This window comes from Manis javanica, chromosome 5 (genome assembly GCF_040802235.1).
Source record: "Manis javanica isolate MJ-LG chromosome 5, MJ_LKY, whole genome shotgun sequence".
In the NCBI taxonomy this organism is placed as follows: domain Eukaryota; kingdom Metazoa; phylum Chordata; class Mammalia; order Pholidota; family Manidae; genus Manis; species Manis javanica.
In genome coordinates, this window is record NC_133160.1 from 106,382,946 (window position 1) to 106,395,747 (window position 12,802).

General features: G+C 39.1%; 1 protein-coding gene and 1 long non-coding RNA gene across 5 annotated transcripts in view; one reads left to right on the forward strand and one right to left on the reverse strand.

Moving 5' to 3' along the window:
* Nucleotides 1–1,022: 1,022 nt before the first annotated feature.
* Nucleotides 1,023–10,933, reverse strand: LOC108406608 (uncharacterized). Its single transcript, XR_001855488.3, has 3 exons — nt 10,787–10,933; nt 2,594–2,678; nt 1,023–2,459 (listed from the first exon to the last, which is right to left on the reverse strand). It is a non-coding gene; the product is annotated as an uncharacterized lncRNA (long non-coding RNA).
* A 181-nt stretch (nt 10,934–11,114) lies between these two features.
* Nucleotides 11,115–12,802, forward strand: part of LIN54 (lin-54 DREAM MuvB core complex component) — a 79,611-nt gene continuing 77,923 nt past the window's right edge. For 2 of the 4 annotated variants that reach the window (XM_017675394.3, XM_017675398.3), the window contains exon 1: nt 11,115–11,249. Coding sequence is in view for 2 of the 4 variants with exons in the window: in XM_037021173.2 (XP_036877068.1) it covers nt 11,999–12,020 (22 nt within the window). In the remaining 2 variants the exon portion in view is untranslated. The other 2 variants (XM_037021173.2, XM_017675396.3) reach the window with 2 other exon arrangements.

Below are 12,802 nucleotides of genomic sequence, written 5' to 3' on the forward strand. Positions count from 1 at the left end.
GAGTCCTTAATTTACCACTTGTGCTATTATAATTCCCAGTTATAATGTCATTATTCACTGACATTACTATATAAATTCAAAGTAAATTACTCACCACAAATTCCCCTTTTCTTCATCTTCCATGCCTTGATCTGAGGTCTCTGTTCTGATTATCTGATTGTTTGGTAGCATTCGCTCTTAAGTGATCCCTCAGATGCTGTGCATGAGTAACATATTTGTGAATCTGTGCATATTCACAAATGTCTCTCTATAGTCCTGACAGTTGAATGGGATTTTGGTTGAGCTGCTGTCATTTTTCCTCAGTGACCTATAAATGTTATTTCACATTTCAAATTAGATTCCATGCCAGGATTTCAAATTAGAAATTCATGTCAGTGGTCTCTCTCTACATCCCTCCCTGCTTTCCATTCTCCCTCCCTCCCGCCTTTCCTTCTTTCTTTCCTTCCTCCTTCCCTCCCTCCCTCCCGCTCTCCTCTATTCTCCTCCTTTTTCTTCTCTCCTTTTCTTTATTCTCTTTGAGAGACTAAATATGCAAACAAAGCCAAGAACATATATAAAAATAAAACTCTAACCACTATCTGCTGCAACCATCCCAGGATGCCAAACAACTCCTGTAGCAATCAGTCCCAAATAGCCAGCACTTGATCAACTGACAGCTCCCTAATTTTTCCCCCACTTCTAACTTAGCACCAACAAGAGAAAGCTAAACAAGCTCTCAAAACCAATCACATAGGATACCCCATTTCTAGTTAGCCTGCTGACATCTTCCCCATGCCAACAGCCTCCAATCAAGGCATACCTGAATTTCCCACTATAAAGCATTGCCATTCCTCTACCTGCCTTTGAGTCACTGCCAGACACAGGTGATGGTGGCCAACTCCCTTTCTGTAGAATCTCTGGATAGCCTTTGCTTGTTCTCATTTAGCTGGCTGGTCTGTTTATTTCTGCACCTTTTTCTTCCAATTCTTCATCTTTCCCCTCTTCCTTCTTCTCTCTCCTCTTTCTTCTCCTCTCTTCCCCCTACCCTGTCCTCCTTGTTCTTCTTTTTGTAAGCTGTTTTTTCCACCTGAAAGTTTTTAAGATTTTCTCTTTAAAGGAACTTTCCTTGGATCTGCCTAGATATGTCTTTTCTCATTGATCTTTCCTGTAACTCAGTGAACCCTTTCACCTGCAAATGCCAAGTCTGTCTTTAGGCCAGGGTAATTTTCTATTATTACTTGCTTAATTATTACCTCTTTTATTTGTTCTTTTCTTTTCCTCTAGAACTCCAAATAGTAATATATCAGTTCTCTTTATCTTCAAAGTGACTTGACTTTTTCACCACTTTTTTTTTCTTTACCTGTCTGTAATATTTCCTTGGATTTCAGAAAGATCACAATTTCTCCCTTTATATATTTTGCTCTGTTTTGAGATATTTTTTCCACTTTTCAGAACAATTAGCAAGATTCAATCATTCTCCTTCAGTGTACCTTCAGTGTTGTGTTTTAAAAATAATGGTTTTCATATGTTTGTGTAAAAATGTTATAGATGCTTTATTGATCATAGCCCCAAGTGAAAACAACTCACATGTCCATCATCAAGAAAGTGAATAAAAATGTGTGGTATACTCACTCAATAGAATACTACTCAGCATTAAAAAAAGAAAAACTTACAGACACATGCAACAACATGAATGAATCTCTAAAACATTACACTGAGTGAAAAAAGTCAAACATCAAAAAGTACGCATAATGAGGTTTTGGGTACATGAAGTTCTGAATCAAACAAAACTAATCTAATGGTAATAGAAGATAAGAAATTTCCTGGGGAGGGGGAAATAGGTAAGAGTGGGAATTTACAGGAAGTAGCACAAGGTATTGGAAATGTTCTATATAGAGCTGGGTGTGTGGTTTACATGGGTAAATGGATTAATCAGAGCTCATCAAACTGTGAACTTAAAATTTGTGCATTTCACTGAACACAAAGCCTCAATTTAAAAAGGGAGCAAAATCATGCTTTTTTGTTTCATAGTCTTGTGCATTTATGTGTATTGCATCTAGTCTTCTTAAGAGCTTTATTTATGTACTTATTTATTTATTATTCACGTTGTCTTCTGTCTTCTCCAGCAGTTTCAAGAGCTAGCGCTCTTCCAGCCTCAGCGGAGAAGTATCAGCACAACTGTTGTTTCCCCAAATCTCCTCTGTGTCAGGATAACCAGCAGGTCCTCTTAAGAACAATGCCAGTGTACATACTATCCTTCCACTTGGAGGTCCATGGGTCTTTCCAGGATATACTCTCTCCATTGTCCAGTGCATGCTGATCCTTTTCCCTTTCTCTCCATCTCTATACTCACTGTAACTTGAGGCTTCTTTCATGCCATCAAGTGCCCATTGTGCCTACTGAGGCTTCATTCGTGCCCTTCAAGTGTCTGTGTGCTGGTTCCCAAATATTCATGTTTCAACTGTGATCCTGTAGTTACACTGGAAGTGGAACAGAAGGATGAGAGAGATGTGATAGCCTGATTCATTTTTGTAAACTACCTGGTGCCAAGAACTGTTTGCCTTGTACTTAGTAAGCAATCAAAAAATATTTGTTAATTGAGTGAAAAACACACCTGGGTAAACAGGAGACCTGGAAAATCCCAGCTTCATTGAATGTGATGTTGTTTCCATCTAAACCTCCTCTCTCTAGAGCTGGCACTGAAATGAAGGAGCATACCAATCCAAATGTGAGTAGGAACTAATGTCAGTAAGGTGGACAAGATGGTCCCAATCTGCTGCCAACTGTCGGGACAACCATAAACAGGTAATGAAACTCAGTTGCAAAGCAGAGCTCTGAATCCTGGGGAGACAAGTAGGAAGAGGTAGGTTGAGAGAATAAGTAGAAAGGCTCTCTCGGTAAAAACCATGGTCCAACAAAGGGGATAATCACACTCTCTTAATAAAATAACACTTGGATGACTTCCAGCTTCTGCTCTGAAAGCTTTCTAGAAAGCTAAAAAGAGCACTGCTTCCACCATCACCTTAATAAGCTAGGTGGGTAATCTACACAATCACAACTTGTGTTCAGCCAGTCAGCAAGCTGAGGTCACACGGCAGCTGGCCAGCCTGAAATCCAAGGAAAGATGGGTGCTTCTAAACACAGGTGAGATGCAAGCTCTGGGTCATCTGAAGAAGAACATGAGAAAGAATATGGGGCAGCCATACAAACAGCAATGAATAATTCTGTTACATGTTTAAATAAATTACTTAAGACCGAGTGTGGACTGGCATGCTTGTAGAACCCTATGGGAGTCAATCATAAGGGTAGTTCCCATCTACTCATAGACTCTTCTCCAGAGAAGATATTTTGAAATAATAATACTACTTACAAAAACTACCGAGTTTCTAGTCTCTTTAGGCAGAAGTCTTATTCCTCTCTTAGTTGGAAAGTTGGGCCCATTCTTTACATTTAACTCTTTGGGTCCAGGTCCAAATGAGCAAAGCCAAGAGAGAGGAAGCACTTTCCTCTCTCAGTGTGAGCCCTTCTTTCAAGTTTTCATATTTTGTCTCAAGATTTGACTTTTCTTAGGATGACTGGCACTGGTGGTATTCACTTCCTTCAGGAGAAACTCAACCTTTGATGACAGGATGGTTACACCCCTAGCAGAGCAAGTACTTACTGTAGTCCCTCCTTATCCACAGGGGAACATTCCAGGATACCTAGTGGATGCATGAAATTGCAGATAGTACCAAATCCTATGTTTTTCCTATACCTACATACCTATGATAAAGTGCAGTTTATAAATTAGGCACAGTAAGAGATTAATAACAACAACTAATAATGAAATAGAGCAATAATAACAATATACCTTAATAAAAAATTAAGTGAATATAGTCTATTTCTCTCAAAATATCTTACTGTAGTGAACTCACCTTTCTTCTTCCTATGATGATGTGAGATAACAAAATGCCAGTGTGCTGAGATGAAGTGAATGATGTAAACATGATGATAAACATAGCTACATAGCATAGTAAGGCTACTACTGACCTGACCCTACAACCAGAAGGAACATCACCTGCTTCCCGACCAGAGATAACTGAAACCACAGACAGGGGGACTGCTATGCATCAGAACATTACAGAGGAGCCTCTACTTTTATCCTTTTAATTAGAAAAAAACAGCTATTATAAAAGCAAAGAAATCTTATTGTCACCAGAAAAAAGTATATGAACTCAGGCTGCCACCAACAGATGCTTTTATTTTTTATTGAAGTATATAGTTGGTAAATAATCTTATATTAGTTTCAAGTATACAACACAGTGGTTCAACAGTTACTCATATTATTAAATCCTCACCCCACTAGTGCAGTTACTATCTGTCAACATAGGAAGATGTAACAGAATCATTGGCCATATTCTCCATGCTGTACTACCATCCCTGTGACTAACTTTGATTATCATTGAGAATTTTTGTGGCCCATTATCTCCCTCACCTTCCCCACCCACCCATCCCATTTCCTCCCCCTTGGTAACCACCAGTCACTTCTCAGTTTCCATGAGTCTCCTGCTGTTTTGTTTTGTTTTTAGATTTCACATGTAAGTGAAATCCTGTGGTATTTGTCTTTTTCTGCTTGGCTTATTTCACTGAGCATAATGCTCTCTAGATCCATCCATATTGTTGCAAATGGCAAGGTGTCTTTCTTTTTTTTGACTGAATAATATTCCATTGTGTATGTATACCACCTCTTTTTTTATCCATCATCTATTGAAATAATAGATGGATTATTTAGCAACTTAGGTTGCTTCCATATCATGGCTATTGTAAATAATGTGGCAATAAACATAGGGGTGCATGAATCTTTTCCAGTCAGGGATTTTGTTTTCTTCAGTTAATTAGAAGTGGAACTACTGGGTTATATGGCATTTCTAATTTTAGGTTTTTTTTAGGAAATCTCCTTACTGCTTTCCATAGTGGCTGCACCAATTTGCATTCCCACAGATGGTGTAAGAGAGTTCCCCTTTCTCCACATCCTGGCCAGCACTTGTTATTTCTGGTCTTTTGGATAGTGGTCATTCTGACTGGTATGAGGTGATATTCTCACTGTGGTTTTGATTTACATGTCCCTGATGATTAGCGATGTGGAGCATCTTTTCATGTACCTGTTGGCCATCTGTATTTCTTCATTGGTGAAATGTCAGTTCAGGTCCTCCACCCATTTTTTTAATCAGTTTTTTTTGTTTTTTTGGCATTCAGGTGTATGCATTCTTTATATATTTTGGATGTTAACCCCTTATCAGATAAATTGTTTACAAATGTATTTCCCCTATACCGCATGTTGCCTTTTTGTTCTGCTGATGGTATCCTTTGCTGTACAGAAGCTTTTTAGTTTGATGTATTTCCACTTGTTCATTTTTTATTTTGTATCCCTTGCACAAGGAGATATGTCCAGGAAAAAATTGCTCATACTTATCTTCAAGAGATTTTTGTCTGTTTTCTTCTAAGAGTTTTATGACTTCATGACTTATATTCAGGTCTTTGATCTATTTTGAGTTTACTTTTGTGTATGGAGTTAGACAGTAATCCAGTTTCATTCTCTTGCATGTAGTTTTCCAGTTTTCCCAACACTAGTTATTGATGAGATGGTCTGTTCTCCATTGTAAATTCATGTTTCCTTTATCATATATTAATTAACCATATATACATGGGTTTATATCAGGGCTCTCTATTCTGTGCATTTATCTATGGGTCTTTTCTTGTTCAAGTAAAATACTTGTACTTGTTTTGATTACTGTAGCTTTGTAGTATAGCTTTAAGTCAGGGAGTGTAATACCCCAGCTTTGTTATTCTTTCTCAGGATTGCATTAGCTATTCATGGTCTTTTGTGGTTACATATGGATTTTAGGATTATTTGCTCTAGTTACTTGAATAATGCATTGAATCTTAAAATTGCTTTGGGAAGGATGGCCATTTTGATAATATTAATTCTTCCTATCCATGAGCATGGGACAGATTTAAATTTATTTGTATCTTCTTTAATTTCTCTCATCAGTGTCTAATAGTTTTCAGAGCACAGGTCTTTCGTTAGATTTATTCCTAGGTATTTTATTTTTTTGATGCAATTGTAAGTAGAATTGTTTTCCTGATTTCTCTTTCTGCTAGTTCATTATTAGTATATAGGAATACAACAGATTTCTGTGTAATAATTCTGTATCCTGCAACTTTGTTGAATCTTATTAGTTCTAAGTTTTTTGGTGGAGTCTTTAGGGTTTTCCATTATAGTATCATGTCATCTACAGTTTTTTTCTTCTTTACCAATTTAGATATCTTTTATGTCTTTATCTTGTCTGATTGCTGTGGCTAGCACTTCCAGTACTCTGTTGAATCAAAGTGGTAAGAGTGAACATCCTTGTCTTGTGCCTGATCTGAGAAGAAAAGATTTCAGCTTTTCACCTTTGAGTATGATGTTAGCTGTGGGTTTGTGCGTTTGTTGTATATAGCCTTTATTTTGTTGAGGTACATACCCTGTATACACATTTTGTTGAGTATTTTTATCATGAATGGATGTTGAATTTTGGCAAATGCTTTTTCAGCATCTATTGAAATGATCATGTGATTTTTATCCTTTTTGTTAATGTGGTATGTCACATTGATTGACTTATGAATATTGTACCAATCTGGCATCCCTGGAATAAATTCCACTTGGTCGTGGTGGATGATCCTTTTAATGTATTTTTAAATTCAGTTTGTGAATATTTTGTTGAGGACTTTTGCATCTATGTTCATCAGGGATATTGGTCTATAATTTTCTTTTTTTGCAGCATCTTTGGGCTTGGTATTAGAGTGATGCTGGCCTCATAGAATGAATTTGGAAGTATTCCCTTCTCTTTCACTTTTTGGAATACTTTAAGCAGGATGGGCGTTAGCTCTTCCTTAAATATTTGATAGAATTCAGCTATGAAGCTATCTGGTCTTGGATTTTTGTTTGTTGGGAATTTTTTTATTACCAATTCGATTTCATTATTGGTAATTGGTCTGTTCATATTTTCTGCTTCTTCTTGGGTCAGTCTTGGAAGGCTGTACTGTTCTAGGAATTTTTCTGTTTCTTCTAGGTTGTCCCATTTATTGGCATATAATTTTTCATAGAATTGTCTAATAATTCTTTGTATTTCTATGGTGTAAGTTGTAACTGTTCCTTTTTTTCTAATTTTGTTTATTTCTCTTCTCTTTTTCTTGATAAGTTTGGCTAGGGGTTTGTCTATTTAGTTTTTCTTCTCAAAGAACCAGATGTTGGTTTCATTTATTTTTTTCCATTGTTTTATTCTTCTCTATTTTATTTATTTCTGCTCTTATCTTTATTATGTCCATCCTTCTACTAACTTTGGCTTTCATTGGTTCTTCTTTTTCTAGTTTCTTTTGTTATGAATTTAGACTGTTTTTTGGGGATTGTTCTTGTTTCTTAAGGTAGGCCTGTATTGCTGTGTATGTCCCTCTTAGAACTGCTTTTGCAGCATCCCACAAAATTTTAATTTTTCTGTTTTTGTTTTCATCTCCATGTATTGCTCGATTTGCACCCACAGATGCTTTTAGTGGTTGATTTTAATTTTTCAGGTGGTTTGACATTATTTATTACCTTATAAGTGAAAAAATTTAGGGTGTGCTCAAAGTGATACTGATCTACATTCTCTTATTAGAAATCCTTTGATACCAATGTGTTGATGATATTTTGGATTTTAGAAAAGAATATGCATAACAATTTTTAAAACCCTCTCTTTTTTCTTTTAAAGCCTACTTTAGTGAAGTATAATTTACATATTAGAAAATGCATCCATTTTTTTATATATACCCTGTGAGTTTAGGTCATTGTATAACCTCATGTAACTACCACCGCAATCGAAGTAAAAAATTCTTCATCATCTCATTAAGTATTTTTCAACCCCTTGGCCATAATCAAACACATTCATATTTCTGTACTGACACATATAAATATTCATAAAAATTAGTATAAAGAGTATCAATACCTTATGTCAAATTGGGCCAGGTTTTCCTGCTAAATAAGTTTGTCATAAGCTTCTAGAAACCTTAAAATTTTCAAAACACTTTGGATTTTGATATTTTTGATAAAGGATTATTGATCTTTTTTAAAAAAGTGTTATATGCTAATGAAAAATACGATAATAACAGATTTATACACATTGGCTGCTTATATACAGACATACTGGACTATGACAAATAGACTCATGAGCAAAGGATGGACTATGACAAATAGACTCATGAGCAAAGGAAACTGACTCATCTTTTAGAAACTAAAATATTTTTTTAAGAAAATTTTATTAACTAGTGTATACTTTGTACCTAGCAATATACCTGACATAGGTACCCATTAGTACATTTTGTTTCGTCTCCCTATTGATAATTCTAACTCATACCTCTATACTACTATCTGTTCATTTTTTGTATTAATATTTTCCTCAGAAACTACTCTTCTTTATTTGAAGAGCTCTAATGTTTTCTACTTGTTTATTTTCTGTCAATTCCTCTAGAACTGTGCTAATATGTAATCATCAACCACACATGGCTATTTAAATTTAAATTAATGACAATTAAATAAAATGAAAAAAATCCATTCCTTAGCCACATTGGCCACAGTTCAGTTGTCTGAGAGCCACAGGTGGCTACTCTATTAAATAGTGTGGATATAAAACAGTTTCACCACTGCAGAAAGTTACACAGGATAGGGTTGCTCTGTCTTGTTCACCATGTTACTCCTGGTGCCTTACACAGTGCTTGGGATTCAGTAGATGATCAACAAATGTTTGCTGAGTAAATTATTTTAGTTCATCTGGAAAAACTGTCATGCAAATATAAAGCAAAGATTCCCTTTGGAAATACAGTTCTTTAATAGCAGTGACTCTTAGGAGCCAAAATTCCTTCTTTGAAAAAGTAAGAGATTAAGTTATATTTTTGGCTTTATTCTAGTTTCGATTATTAATAGCTTTCAGTCATTGAGCGCTTAACATATGCCAGGCACTGTTCTAAGTGCTTTCCACATATTACTTGATTAACCCTCACAACAACCTAATTATGTGTATACTATTCCCAATGTACAGATGAAAAACTGAGACAGAAGAGGCAGGTAGGCTGCCCAAGGTCATACAGCTATTAAGTAGTAGAGCCTGAATTTGGGCCTAGTCAGTCTGGCTCCAGAGGCCAAGCAATTAACCACAACACTAAGCTCTTCATGATTATTTTAAATAAGGGTCATTTAGTCTCTCTTTTCCAGGATCTAAAACTCATTTTTCTTTTTCCTTATTTGATTGCTTTTATCTAGGACACCCTAAAAAATGTTAAATAATAGTTGCTATAACCCTGCATCCTTTGTTAGGTCCCTGAGTTCAATGTGAATGCTTCTGCCATTACACTCTAATGTATGATGTTACTGTTCTTTCTGACGATATCTTGATCCAGTTAAAGAAAGATTCTTTTATTTCTAGTTTGCCACAAATTTTTTAAATTAAGAAATGGCCATTGAATGTTATACAATGCATCCCTAGAGAAATATCATTTGGCTTTTTCTCCTTTAATAAATTACAGTAATAGATTTTAAAATATGAAACCACAATTCTCGGAAAAAAATGTACTTTGTTAAGATATGAACTGTTTTTGTTATCATACTACTAGACTTTATACCTTACTACGCAAAGTCATAATGAGAACAGAATCCCTCCTTTCCCACACCACTTTCCTTGGTGCTGTTTGTCTTGGGTTTTGGTATTAGAGTTACGTTAGCTTTATGGAATAAACTGGGGATTTTTTTTCCCTTTTGTGGGATAATTTTCCTAGAATCTAGCCGGGTTTGGGTACCGCATCTGACCCTTCTTCCATCCAGAGGTGACCTGTAACACCACGAATCATTTAACCATGAGGAACTTTTTCTCACATTAGCTCTCCAGCCGCCTCATAAACTGAACTTACCCACTGATCCCCAACAGGCCTGCATGTCATTCAATTTTCTCACGTTCCTTGCACAGGCCACAGACCTTCCCACTTCCCACGCTTTTGCTAATTTCATGCCACTTGCCTTGCCAAATCCCAAGTGCTGAGGTATTGGTTGGTGTTGATTATGGCAGAACGGAACTAACATTTGGGGCAGGGACTGTGTAGTTTCTTGACACCCCTCACTTTATTTAGCCCTTAGAATCCTGGAACTCTGTTATTTTCATTTTGTATATGGGAAAAGAAACGTGACAAATTGTTAGACACTAATAAGTGAAGGTTCCAGAAGTTAAAACGACGACTGCTTGATTCCAAAGTGATTGCTGCTTCGACTGCAACCTTAGTCTCACCCTCCTCCATTGCGTTCCTGGCTAGTCTCTCGCAGTGACTTGTCTGTCCTCCGCGCTCCATTAGCGATTATAGACTGTACCCCACCATTTGACATTACACTGTTTTGTATTTTTCTATTGTTTCGTCTGTGTAGTTCTTTTCACACAGAACAGTAACTGAATAATAATCTCTTAGTGCCTGTTAATCCACCTCCACATTTGGTTGTCTTTTTCCTTATTTTATAAAAAGGACACAGGGAAAATAAAAGAAGGAAAAGGTGACTACGTACAAATAATTTTCATTATTTGTACGGGCTCCGGCTTAGGTGTATATTACAAAAAGTACTTTTCAAAATAAGTTTGATTCTGCGTGGTGTCCCAGGGGCTTTTGGCGACCCCTGCAAAACGAGTTCTTAAAAAACGAAAAGCTGGCATTTGTGAAATACTGGTCACCTCCCCCCACCCAAGCACATCAAACAGCGGCGGAATGCTGGAAATCGCACCTAGAGCACGGACTTCTATCAAGGGAAGCTGGAAGATGAGGTAGTCTTTCCCAACTGCAGGCACGATCCGCTCTTCCCCCGCCAGCCTCAGCCCGATGGAACATTCCCTGCAGAAGCTGTGATAGAGCGCCCACTCCGAGTCACGTGGAGCCGGAGCGTACTCCCCGCGCCTTGCGGAATGACGCGACTCGGGTTGCCAAGGGGAGGGGCCGGGCGCCGCGGAAGGGGCGGGGTGAAGGAAGCCGGCCGGGGAGGCGGAGCGGCTGCAGGGGAGGGGCGGGCGGAGTGGGGCGCGCGCGGGTGGGGAGGGCCTAGCATATTATGGGATGCGGCGGTGGAATGGCGCTGGGCGCGTGATTTTGAACAAACCCGGGTCTGTGTCTCGGAGGCGCCGCCGCCGCCGCGGCTGCTGGGAGCCCTGGGAGAGCGGTGTAAGGAGCAGGCGGCGGCGCCGCCGGCTTTAGTGAGTGTCAGCTCCTGGGGTGGGGGCATCTGCGCGGGCAGGCGCGAAGGGGGCGCCAGCCCCCGCCGCGGGTGGTGGCGCGGGCAGAGGGCGCCGGACCGCCCCCTGCGGGACCCCCGGCTGGTGGGTTGTGGCGGAGAGCGGGAACCTGCCGTGTGGGGGCCGCCGCACCCCATCCCCGGGCCGCAGCGGGCGGGAGGATCCCCCGGGCTCAGCCCCTTTCCGCCAGCACCCGGGAGGGCGGCTGTCATCCAGCAGGGCCGTCTCTCAGCCGGCAGCCCGCCCTTCCCCGCGGTCTGGAGGCTGGGCTCCGGCGGCTGTTGACACGCACTTTGCGCGGCCGGAGAAGCCGGCGTGTTGGCCCCGGGTTTCTGGGAACCGGTTTTGCTGCTGTGTCATTTTGTACCAGCCCCTCCTTTTCTTGCTGCCCGCCGCCCCGTTCTTTCTACGCCCCTTTGTATCGTATCTTCTTCGTGCGTGTCCGTTTTCCTCGCGAAGCCCACCAGCTAAATGTCAATATTCCCGAGGTGCACGGGGGAAGGGAGCGGGCCGAGACTTAGGTTGGTCAAGCAACGGTAAACACCAAGCAGAGCGCGGGTGGACGGGACTGGAGGTGGGGAAATAAAGTTTCAAGATGAAGAAACTGGGACGACTTGATACCTACAGCGTCTAGCAGGCTGCATGTAGAAACGGCGACTGGGCTAGGTGGTAGATAGCCCTTGTTTAAGCCTGAATCTACCGACTTTCATATGGAGTTGTCATTCAAGCAAGGTAAGGAAATGTAATGGGTTTCTCATCTTCCACCTCTTTGCTTTTAGAGTAACTTTTGAAAAAGACAGTAGAGCGGCCCTGTTCGTAACCTTGAAATCAATTTGCTTATTTCATATAGGTCTTTTAGAGCTTATGCTATAGTTGAATGGTAAGCATAGAATTCAGCTTTTGAATGGGTGATTATCAAATTTTTCTGAAATTATGAAAGTTAGCCAATTTAAGTTTTTTTTTTAAAAAGAATTCTGGTTTTGTCAGAAGCCTTGCAGCTAATGGTTCCTTGTTATTTCTTAGGTGATTAAGAAATACTCGTTCTCATTTAGTTATTTATTAAACTGCATAATGAGAGGAGCTGATGGGGAGGAAGGAGAACTCTGGGGTCTTTTGGTTCTAGAGCAAAGTGTTTATTTTCTCTGTATTGGACAAATGTATCAGCCGTAGATGAATTATTTTAATATGGTGACGTAGATCCTGAAAACATTTGGCAAAGAATTTTAATTTAGAGGTATATTTTCTGTATTTTCGAAATTGTTCATTCATGAATATGATCAATACATTTTAAACCTTAGTTGCTCCTTGACATCTTAAACCAGTAACAAGTTGGCAGTCACAGTGTTCATGGACAGAAATGATCAGATGAAATTCAGTGGAAAGGAAAATAGTTCAGACCTTTATTTTTAAAACTAGATGTTTTGAGCACAGTATCAGCACAAGGATAGGTGCCTGTAATTTACAAAGGTTTCAGCGAGGTCGGTCATGCATATGGAAATAATTGTCAAAGTAGT